At 40.8% G+C, this 12,131-nt stretch overlaps 1 protein-coding gene across 1 annotated transcript in view; it reads left to right on the top strand.

The window, feature by feature from the left end:
- The window catches only part of TRPA1 (transient receptor potential cation channel subfamily A member 1), a 71,220-nt gene that overhangs the window by 39,366 nt on the left and 19,723 nt on the right, over nucleotides 1-12,131 (top strand). Inside the window, exons 15-17 of the mRNA XM_039527878.1 lie at nucleotides 1,790-1,956; nucleotides 5,882-5,975; nucleotides 6,357-6,416. Coding sequence (XP_039383812.1) covers nucleotides 1,790-1,956; nucleotides 5,882-5,975; nucleotides 6,357-6,416 — 321 coding nt within the window. The remainder of the gene's footprint in view (nucleotides 1-1,789; nucleotides 1,957-5,881; nucleotides 5,976-6,356; nucleotides 6,417-12,131) is intronic.

Genomic DNA, 12,131 nt, shown 5'->3' with positions numbered 1-12,131 from the left:
CTTCCTGGTGTGCTCTTCTAATTGCCCTGGTGTCTGGCTGTGTGTAATCAGCGGCCAGGTGATTTGCCTCAGCCTCCCACCCCGCCATAAACGTCTCCCCCTTACTCTCACAGAGATTGTGGAGCACACAGCAAGCAGCAATAACAATGGGGACATTGGTTTGGCTGAGGTCGGAGCGAGTCAGTAATGTGCGCCAGCACGCCTTTAAACGGCCAAACGCACATTCTACCACCATTCTGCACTTGCTCAGCCTGTAGTTGAACAGCTCCTGACTACTGTCCAGGCTGCCTGTGTATGGCTTCATGAGCCATGGCATCAAGGGGTAGGCTGGGTCCCCAAGGATAACTATAGGCATTTCAACAGCCCCAACTGTTATTTTCTGGTCTGGGAAGTAATTCCCTTGCTGCAGCCGTTTAAACAGAGTAGTGTTCCTGAAGACGCGAGCGTCATGAACCCTTCCCGGCCATCCCACGTGGATGTTGGTGAAACGTCCCTTGTGATCCACCAGTGCTTGCAGCACCATGGAAAAGTACCCCTTGCGGTTTATGTAGTGGGTGCCCTCGTGCTCCGGTGCCAAGATAGGGATATGGGTTCCATCTATCGCCCCACCACAGTTAGGGAATCCCATTGCAGCAAAGCCATCCACTATGACCTGCACATTTCCCAGAGTCACAACCTTTCGTAGCAGCAGCTTAGTGATTGCTTTGGCTACTTGCATCACAACAGCCCCCACAGTAGATTTGCCCACTCCAAATTGATTCCCGATGACCGGTAGCTGTCTGGCGTTGCAAGCTTCCAGAGGGCTATTGCCACTCGCTTCTCAACTGTGAGGGCTGCTCTCATCTTTGTATTCTGGCGCTTCAGGGCAGGGAAAAGCAAGTCACAAAGTTCCATGAAAGTGCTCTTACACATGCGAAAGTTTCGCAGCCACTGGGAATTGTCCCACACCTGCAACACTATGTGGTCCCACCAGTCTGTGCTTGTTTCCCGCACCCAAAATCGGCATTTAGTGGCTAGAACCTGCCCCATTACCAGCAGGATCTCCAAAGCGCAGGGGCCCGCAGTTTGACAGAATTCTGTGTCCATGTCCTCATCACTCTCGTCGCCGCGCTGCCGTAGCCGCCGCCTCCTCGCCTGGCTTTGCAGGTCCCGGTTCAGCACTGACTGCACGAGAATGCGCGAGGTGTTTAAAATGTCCATGATTGCTGTCTTGAGCTCAGCAGGGTCCATGCTTGCCATGGAATGGCGTCTGCACAGTTCACCCAGGAAAAAAGGCGCGAAACAGTTGGCTGCTGCTGCTTTCACGGAGGGAGGGGTGAGGCTGTACCCAGAACCACCTGCGACAGTGTTTTTTGCCCCATCAGGCATTTGGGATCTCAACCCAGCAGTCCAATGGGCGGGGGAGACTGTGGGAACTATGGGATAGCTATGGGATAGCTACCCACAGTGCAACGCTCGGGAAATCGACGCTAGCCTCGGTACATGGACGCACACCGCCGAATTAATGTGCTTAGTGTGGCCACATGCACTCGACTTTATACAATCTGTTTTAAAAAACCGATTTCTGTAAAATCGGAATAATCTCATAGTGTAGACGTGCCCTCAGTCTTGCCATTCGTGCAGGAGACTGGCCTAGATGATCTCTCAAGGTCCCTTACAGTCCTATGTTCTATGAATTGAGAGCAGAATCTTGCCCTTGAGGAGTGGGAGGGGAAGGGGAAAGGGTTGTACATTTCTTTTACGCATAATGATTCCTAATAATGTTTTGGTATGTTGTCTTTCTGAAAAGAACACAGCTCTTCATCTTGCTGCAAAAGAAGGACATGCGAAAGCGGTGAGACTACTTCTTGATGATGATGCCAAAATAATCTTGAACAAAGCATCAGCCTCTTTTTTCCATGAAGCAATACACAAGAGGCGTAAAGATGTAGTGTCTGCTGTCATTCTGAATAAAAGGTGAGATGCCTATACAACACTTTTTAATAGTTTCAGGTGTTTAGTGACCATTGCTTTCTCTTTGTTCGCTGGCAGTTAATGTACTGAGCATGCAATATACTACGGTTGATCAGATACGTATTTTCCATATTCAGAAGATTAATACTGATATAATAAGTAGAATGAGAATCGGGAGGAAATGGTAAAATAAATAATAATCAGCTTTGGAAGGAAATCCTCTCCATGTCAGGGCAATTGTTCAAGGACTGCAAGAAACATGACAAGAAGCCAAGAGAATGAGTAGTTCTTGCTCTAGAATATGGTACTGTAATGGTACAAAGATACAGAATTTTTATCAAAGCCTGAGCACAAGTCACATAATTCCAGGGATTTAATTTAAAATTGCTGGGTAAAACTGTTGCAAATGTTAAAGTACTCAAGGAAGAAAAGACTGTTGCAGAGAAGCTAAATGAATTCTTTGCATTGATCTTCACTGCAGAGGATGTGAGGGAGAATCTCACACCTGAGCCATTCTTTTTTGGTGACAAATCCGAGGAACTATCTCAGTCTGGGGTGTCATTAGAGAAAGATTTGGAACAAACTGATAAATTAAACAGTGACAAGTCACCAGGACCAGATGATATTCACCCAAGAGTTCTGAAGGAACTCAGATATGAACTTGCAGAATTACTAATTGTGGTATGTAATTTATCACTCAAATCAGCCTCTGTACCAGATGTCTGGTGGATAGCTAATGTAACACTGATTTTTAAGAAAAATACTCCAGAGACAAACCTGGCAATTACAGGCCAATAAACCTAATCTCAGTACCAAGCAAATTTGGTTGAAATTACAGCAAAGAACAGAATTATCAGACATATAGATGAAAAAGGTTTGTTGGGAACGAGTCAACATGGCTTTTCTAAAAGGAAATCATCTCTCACCAATCTATTAGAATTTTTTGAGGGAGTCAACAAGTGTGGACAAGGGTGATTCAGTGAAGCTAGGGCTAGACAACAGCGGATGGATCAATAGATAATTTCCTTGTTCTTTTCATTCCGTCTGGTGTATTTGGCACTGGCCGCTTTCGGACAACAGGATACAGGGCTAGATGGGCTATTGGTCTGACCCAGTATGCCATTCAAGAATTGTCTCATGTGGGTTCCAGGACTACCTGCTCCAAGAAGCAGTCATTTAAGCTGTCAAGAAACTTTATTTCTGCATCCTGTCCTCAGGTGACATGAACCCAGTCAATACGGGGATAGTTGAAATCCCCTATTATTATTGAGGTTTTTTATTGTTATAGCCTCTCTAATCTCCCTGAGCATTTCACAGTCACTATCACCATCCTAGTTAGGTGGTCTGTAATATATCCCTACTGCTATATTATTATTCAAGCATGGAATTACTATCCATAGCGATTCTATGGTACAGTTTGGTTCATTTAAGATTTTGACTTCATTTGATTCTACGCTTTTTTTCACATATAGTCCCACTCCTCCACCAGCATGAGCTGTTCTGTCCTTCTGATATATTTTGTATCCTGGTATTACCATGTGCCATTGATTATCCTCATTCCACCAAGTTTCTGTGATGCCTGTTATATCAATATCCTCATTTAATACGAGGCACTCTAGTTCACCCATCTTATTATTTAGACTTCTAGCATTTGTATATAAGCACTTTAAAAACTTTTCACTTTTTAGCTGTCTGACATTACATGATGCAGTTGAATGGTACTCTTTTTCATTTGACTGTTTCTCATTAGATCCTACCTCTATTTTATCATCTTTCATCCTCTCCTCCTTACTAGGACATAGAGAATCTCCGTTAATAGATTGCACCAGGCAAGCAAATCACCATGCGGTTCTCCCGGTCATTGCAAACCCAGCTACTTATGTTTCTAATGATCAAATCCCCCATAACTATTACCTGTCTCTTCCTAATAACTGGAGTTCCCACCTCTGGAGAGGTATCCTCAGTATGAGAGGATACCATGGCATCATCTGGAAGGAGGGTCCCAAATATGGGATAATTTCCCTCTGCTCCAGTTGGATGTTCTCCTTCCCTGAGGCTTTCGTTCTCCTCAACAGCATAGAGGCTGTCAGACAGGGGTGGGACTGTTCTACTGTGTCCTGGAAAGTCTCATCTATATACCTCTTTGTCTTCCTTAGCCCCTCCAGTTCAGCCACTCTGGTCTACATGGTCTCTGAGGGCCAGGAGCTCCTTGCACCGAATGCACACATATGCCACCTGCCCATAGGGCAGGTAATCATACATGCTGCACTGGATACAATAAACTGCATAGCCACCACTCTGTTGCTGGACTTGTGCCTGCATTCTCTTTTTACTCCTGCAGCTCATTCCTTTGTTGATGTTTTGTTTTTATCAGGGGGTGTTTTTGGCTTTAAGTTTAAAGACTGTTAAGTTTATCTAGTCCCCACTCCCTCTCTAAACTCCCTTGCAAAACTCCCGTTAGCCACTTCTGTTCACTAGCTCCTCTGGTTGCTTAGGAGCTGGCTTTTTAAAGCCCTGGTCTTCCTGAGTAGCTCAACCCTTTGGTTAAAGGTTGATGAGCTAGGCTAGGAAAACGGTCCCCCAAATAAACAGACCACACGGAATATTTCAGTAAAGCAGCAAGCACACCACAAACACAAACACACACACTACAGACAACAGTCTTACCCCAAGGGTCATGTAAATTTTCCTCCTTCATCCAGAGAACTCCCTCACAAAGTCCGCTGTTAACTAGCACCAATACTGCATGCAGATGTAGTTGCCCCATCTCAAAAAAGATATATTGGAATTGGAAAAGGTTCAGAAAAGGGCAGCAAAAATGACTAGGGGTATGGAATGGCTTCCATATGAGGAGAGATTAGTAAGTCTGGGACTTTTCAACTTGGAAAAAGACAACTAAGGGGGGATATGATTGAGGTCTATAAAATCATGACTGGTGTGGAGAAAGTAAATAAGGACATGAACTAGAGTCCCCAAATGAACTAGAGGGCACCAAATAAAATTAATAGGCGACAGGTTTAAAACAAACAAAAGGAAGTATTTTTCAGACAATGCACAATCAACCTGTGGAACTTCTTGCCAGAGAATATTGTGAAGGCCAAGATTATGACAGGGTTCAAAAGAGAACTAGATAAATTCATGGAGGATAGGTACATCAATAGCTATTAGCCAGGATGGGCAGGGATGGTGTCCCTAGCCTCTGTTTGCCAGAAGCTGGGAATGGGCGACAGGAGATAGATCTCTTGATTATTACCTGTTCCATTCATTCCCTCTGTAGCACCTGGCACTGGCCACTGTCAGAAGACAGGATACTGGGCAAGATGGACCTTTGGTCTGACCCAGTATGGCTGTTCTTATGTTCATTCTTATGTTCATATGAGAGTTTGTTGACGTTTAGATGGGACATGTTATATATGCCATCGGTTTGCTAAATCTGTTGGGTCCATTTCAGGAGTGGCGGAATTGTACCATGAGTGATCACCACTCATGCTAAGAGTGGCAGGATGATACCCAGTATTTTTTTATTACCTTCAGAATTTTGTGAGCCCAAGATACAGACTTCTAGTATCAGTGTAGGGTTCATAATGAGTCCAAGGTTTTAAGAAGAGATCAGTATATCCTGTGATTTGCAAAACATCACTGCTTATCTGAAAACAGGATTAAACATGACTCATCCTTAGGGAAACATTGAGGAATATTATTCAATTATGGCCTCAACAGCTGATTTTCACTTCATGGCATATACATTCGTTACAGATTGTAATTTGCAGAATAATTTCTGAAATAACAGCTCATCCGGTCTAAAAATAATTAGATTTCAAAATAACATAATCCATTTTTTCTTTCATTATAAAGTTGATGTTTAACTTCTTATCCTTTGCCGAGAAGCATAGAATTAATTCTGCACTATTTCAACTTATTCTTGCAGATGGGAAGAAGCTGTGACAACATTTTCTCACTCTTCTACTGCCAATAAGTGTCCTTTGTTGGAAATGGTTGAATATGTTCCTGAATCTTTAAAAGTAAGATTGTTTAGTCTACACATTAAGAATTTAACTTATTCTAAAAATTCTGTGAAACTTGCAAGTAAATCTGCAAGTATGAGTATTTCTAAAGACTTGGCATGTGCAAGTGCAAATTGTCATGTACCCATGTAAACAAGGTAAAATTTCTCATTTGTTAACATATATGTATAAATATAGGTTGTGCACATCACTAAGTATGCTGTAAATGTGTATTGAATAATTATTTTTGTTAGAAGGGCTGCTGTATTGTTGAAGACCGTGGACACTTTTTTCCCCCTAAAGTATGGAAATCTTCCTTTTTTTCTGAACAGTCCTAATTTTCAGCAATCATGATAATTAATTTATGCAAATTAATTGTTTTTCTTTCCACGCTGAAAGTTGGTTTTGGACAACTGTATGATTGAGTCTTCAGAGGAAAAGACAAGTCGAGACTTCTATGTAAGTGGAAGAAAAAAAGTAATTAAAACTAGTACATTTTAATTATTAAAACTCTTCTTACAGTAAGATATGTCATAATGTACCTGCAATATATTATTAATGATAAATCATTAGTTAAAAATTTGGATTGTGGTAAATTGAATGAACTTGGCACTTTTTGAACCTTGGCAAATCATCAGTGTAGTTTATATCTGCTTAAACTTGCTTACTCTGTAAAGTTTAATCCCTTTTTAACATGTTTTAGATAGTTTATATCTGGATCATTGTGCAACTGAAATTCACCAAAGGTAAGCTGAGTAAACTCGTGGGTCTGTGCTCCCGGTGTGTGATTGGCAAGAATTCCTTTAGTTTAGAATAAATAATTTATATCACCTCATCAGTTGGTAGCATGAATTTACCTAGTAATGAGGTTCAGTGGTACCAACTGCCTCTAATTGTTTGGCTATACCAGAAGGAGGATAGGAGACACTGGATATGGTTTAATTAGACTGCAACTGTCTGGGAGTACCTGGCAGATAAAAGTGTACAGTGCAGGTAAATCCATGGTAATTTCAATATCTACCCAGGGGGCTTCCATTAGCCCTACCCCTTTTCCATCCTGGTTCCCAGCCAATCCACTGCTGGATCCTTGCCATACCCCCACCGTCGAATTAGGGTTAAGGTGGTATCTAAAGGAGGGGGGTGGCTCCCTGCTGTTCTAGTCATGGCAGCCCCGAACCCCCCTATTTCCATTCATTTAACAAACACCTCCATTAAATCCTTTACCAATCCATTTATCTGATCACTCTATCCCTTTCCTATGGGGTACTTGCATAGGACATCTGCCCCATGCTTACATAATGAGTTGTGACATCATAGCCTAATTCCTGTTCCTGCTTGCCCTACCTATTCCCTACCCTACCTACCTGCTATGAGGAAGACAAAAAATCCCCCACCTTGTCTTGGTCCAGATGAGAGAGGGATTTTCCCACCTGGCTTACTCTATATACTTTCCCCTTCCTTCTGGACTGGTCACCTGGAGGGATGATTCAGCATCCCCACATTGAGCCGCTCTTCGGCTGCACCAACATTAGTGCTTCTCTGCCTCTTAAAGAGGTACACTCCTTTCCCCAGCAAGCCAGACAACAGCCCCTCATCTTAAGATGCAGTGCGGTCATTATCAGTCCCTTTTTCATTGCAGCCTGTAATGGTGTTCCTTTTACTCCCTGCTTTTGCATAGGTCTGCTGAAACAGACTTTACAGAAACACTACCATGCCATATTTTTTTCCTTGATCTATTGTAAATACAAGATGGGAGGACCCACTTTGGCTTCAAAGCAGTAGGTGTTGAAAAATCCTTTTCCAGGAGAACTCAACTGAAAATGAGTGTTCTACAAAGCTCAGGTTAAGGCTACACTGTGGTGATCTTTTGCTACCACAGATACCTTGCCTGCTTTTGACGTCTGTTTCAAACTCCTTGAGAACTCTGATCATTCAAGTCTTCAGTGTCTTTCTTAGTACTCCAGTATCTAAGCCACAGCCAGACATATTAAATAGCCTGGTGAATACTTGTTATCACTTGACTTCACCTCTGTCAATCTGTGTATGTCTATCAACTGGTTTAAGCAGTTTCCCAGTACTTCCCCCTACCAAACTGATTCAATGTCCTCCAATTAAACTTAATGGCAACTTTCATTGACTTCAAGAGTTGCATGGTTAGACCTTAGATGGTTTTGGTGCTAAAATCATGATGTGTATATTTAACATCCCTGTTTGTTCTCTAACCTTTGAAGCTGTCATCACACAATTTCATAATATGCTTCAGTACAGCCAGCATCCTTGCCTCCAGCAACTTCAGCACAAGTTGTGCTGATGTCATGCCTAAAGTGTTGATGCATGTTCTTCCCGCGATGGTTCAGTAACATGAGCCAAACTGGGTTAAGAAGGAAAAGAAAGAGGATTCATGAACTCAGAATTGCCATTTAAAGGCAATAGAAGAATCTCCTTAAAATCTACACATCTATCTGGAGACAGGGAGAAGAGACAGCTGCACACTTTGCTATTTGGAGGAGAGCACTGCTAAAGCCATTTTATTTAATCAGGAACCCACAAAAGGCTACAGTCTTCATATTATGTAGTTCCTTGAACTGAAGACCCTTTCAAATCTGATAGCAAAGTCATCTATTCAGTATATGGACCAGTTAGTGAAATATGTATGCAATTGATGCTGTCACCTTTTTATATCTACAAGGGAAGAAATATCTTGTACCAAGGGATGCCCCTGGTATCCAGGGCCACTGAGAGTGAGTTCGGGCCCCAGTGAAAAAAAATTTCAGCCCCCCCCCCCCCCCAGCAAGGGTGGACCAGCTAAACAGGGCCAGGAAAAGCCGAGGCCCGGGCCCCCTTGCGGACCGCCAGGCCCCGATAATTTGTACTGGCTTCCCCCCCCACCTCGTCAGCCCTGCTGGTAACCCCTTTCCACCTTCTGCATGAAGTTAGAACATAAGAACATAATAGCTGCCATAACGATCAGACTATGATCCATCTGTTTAGTAGTTGTCTCTGACAGTGGCCCATGCCAAAGCTTCAGGGGGAGTGGACAGAATAGAGTGATTATGTAGTGATCCCCCCAGTCTTCTTCTCTCAGCTTCTGGTAGTCAGAGGTTTAGAGTTGCCCCAAGCATGGGGTTGCATTTCTATCCTCCATGAACTCATCCAGTTCTTTTTTGAACATAGTATGCTTTTGGCCATCACAACATCCCATGGCAATGAGTTCCACAGGTTAGTTGTGCATTGTGTGAAAAAATATTTCCTCTTGTTTGTATTAAGCCTGAGGTGTATTAAGTTCATTTGATGCCTCCTCATTTTTGTATAGGGTAATGGGTGAATAACACTTCTCTATTCACTTTTTCCACACCATTCATGATTTTATAGACCTCTATCAGATCCCCCTTAGTCATTTCTTTTTTTAAAAGCTGAATAGCCCTAAAATTTTAGCCTCTCCTTGTATGGAAGATGTTCCATACCCTTGATCATTTTTGTTTATAGTAGTTGAGACTGAAATGGACACATTCACAATTGGCTTAGCAGTTCAGTGGGTGTATATAATTTTGTGTGTGTATACATATACACACACAGATACATAACATACATATAACGTAAATACATGCTTCCAGGTATGTTGTCTTATTTTGCTCTTTGTCCTGTTTTGAAGGTCAGTGTAATTTTCATGTTTAGAAATTGTTATAACTATAATTTAAACTTTAGCAATTTATATGTCTTCAACTTTGCTAAGATACCTCTTGAAATGAATCTGGAATCAAAGGTTATAGATTTTCCAGAATATACGCTATTTTCTTAACAACGAGTACAGGCAAAATGTTCACTTGCTGCGTCAAACACACACCTGGTTTAAGTGGTGCAGCTGTCTTCAGTGTTCATAGACTTGCATATAGATTCCAAGACCTGATCATCTAGTGTGACTTCCTGTATAACACAGGCCACAGAATTTCCCCAAAATAATTCCTAGAAAAGATCTTTTAGAAGAACGTCCTGTCTTGATATTAAAATTGTCAGTGATGGAAAATCCATCATGACCCTTCGTAAATTGTTCCCATGGTTAATTACTCTCACTGTTAAAAATTACACCATATTTCCAATCTGAATTTGTCTAGCTGCTACTTCCAGTCTTTGGATCATGTTGAACCTTTCTCTGCTAGATTGATGAGTCCATTATCAAATATTTGTTCCCCATGTAGCTACTTATAGACTAAGCAAGTCACCCCTTAAACTTCTCTTTTTAACTCAATAGATTGAGCTCTTTGAGGCTCGCTATAAGGCATGTTTTCTAATCCTTTAATCATTCTGTGGCTCTTCCTGAAACCCTCTCCAATTTATCAACATTTTTTTTAATTGTGGGCACCACAACTGGACACAGTATTCCAGCAGCAGTCGCACCTGTGCCAAATACAAAGTTAAAATAACCTCTCTACTATTACTTGAGATTCCTTCTGTTTATGCATCCTAGGATCCATTAGCTCTTTTGGCCACAGAGAGCTTATGTTCAGCTGATTATCCACCATGACCCCCAAATCTTTTTCAGAACCACTGTGTCCTAGGATAGACCCCTCTATCCTATAAGCATGGCTTCCATTCTTTGTTCCAATATGTATACATTTCCATTTAGCCATATTAAAACATATTGTTTGCTTGCAGTCCTTTTACCAAGGTACCCAGATCACTCTGAATCAGTGACCTGTCCTCTTCATTATTTACCACTCCCCCAATTTTTGTGTCACTGGCATACTGTATCAGTGATGATTTTATGTTTTCTTCCACATCATTGATAAAAAATGGTTAATAGCATAGAGCCAAGAATTGATCCTGCCAGGACACCACTGGAAAAACACCCGCTCTATGATGATTCCCCATTTACAGTTACATTTTGAGATATAGCAGTTAGCCAGTTTTTAATCCATTTGATGTGTACCATATTAATTTTATATCATTCTAGTTTTTAATCAGCATGCCATATGATACCAAGTGCAACACCTTAGAGAAGGCTAAAATAAATAGATTATGTCAACAATATTACCTTTATTAACCAAACTTGTAATCTCATCAAAAAATATATCAAGTTAGTTTGATAGGATCTATTTTCCATAAACCCATATTGATATGCATTAAGTACTGTACCCTCTTTTAATTCTTTATTACTTGAGTCCCATATCAGCCACTTCATTATCTTGCTTGGGATTGATGTAAGACCTATAATTAACAAGGTCATCCCGTTTATCGTTTCTAAATATTGGCACAACAGCATTAGCTTTCTTCCAGTCTTCAGGAACTTTTCCAGAGCTCCAGGACTGATTGAAAATCAGTATTAATGGTCCAGTGAGCTCCTCAGCAAACTCTTTAAAAAGGCTTGGATGCAAGTTATCTGGACCTGCTGATTTTAAAATGTCTAACCTTAATAGCTGCTGTTTAACATCCTTTAGAGATACTAGTGGAATGGAAGGAGTGTTATCATCACCATATTATGAGACTATATCATCTGTTTTTCCCCCAAAGACAGAACAGAAATATTTATTGAACACTTCTTCCTTTTCTCTGTTGTTATTGATAATTCTACCATTTCCATCTTGTAATGGACCAATGCAATTGTCAGGATTATTTTTGTTCCTAGTATATTTAAAAAACTCCTTCTTATTGTCCTTCATTCTGCTGGCCATAGCTTTCTTCTTATGTCTCTTGGCTTCCCATATCAATTTTCTACAATTCATAATATCTGATTTATATTCATTACTATCAACTTCCCTTTTCTTCCATTTGTTAGATATTAATTTTTATAACTGCCTTCACGTCCCCTCTAAACCAGGTTGTGCTTATTCCAAACCTGAATATGGCTTCTGTACGTAAATTGGCACATCTTATTATCACATCCAAAATCTAAAACGACAGTCACCTTACAGATATCCAAGGAAGCAGGATATATTTTTAAGTCTTTGTTGGTTTTACAATTGCACTAATTTTGGATTTATAATAAAACATCTCATGTAGATTTTCACATTGGATTGTATCCACAACATTAACAGATTATTTGGAAAATTAATATAATACTATGTGGTTTCTTTCTTATATTACCTATATAACGTTTACCTTGTACAAGATGCTAAAATAAAAAAAAAATCTAGAACAATTATTTAAAATTATAATATTTTAGGGGAAATATTCTTT

The sequence above is a fragment of the Mauremys reevesii genome, linkage group 2 (genome assembly GCF_016161935.1).
Source record: "Mauremys reevesii isolate NIE-2019 linkage group 2, ASM1616193v1, whole genome shotgun sequence".
NCBI classification, from domain to species: domain Eukaryota; kingdom Metazoa; phylum Chordata; order Testudines; family Geoemydidae; genus Mauremys; species Mauremys reevesii.
This window is presented reverse-complemented; position numbering and strand designations above follow the sequence as displayed.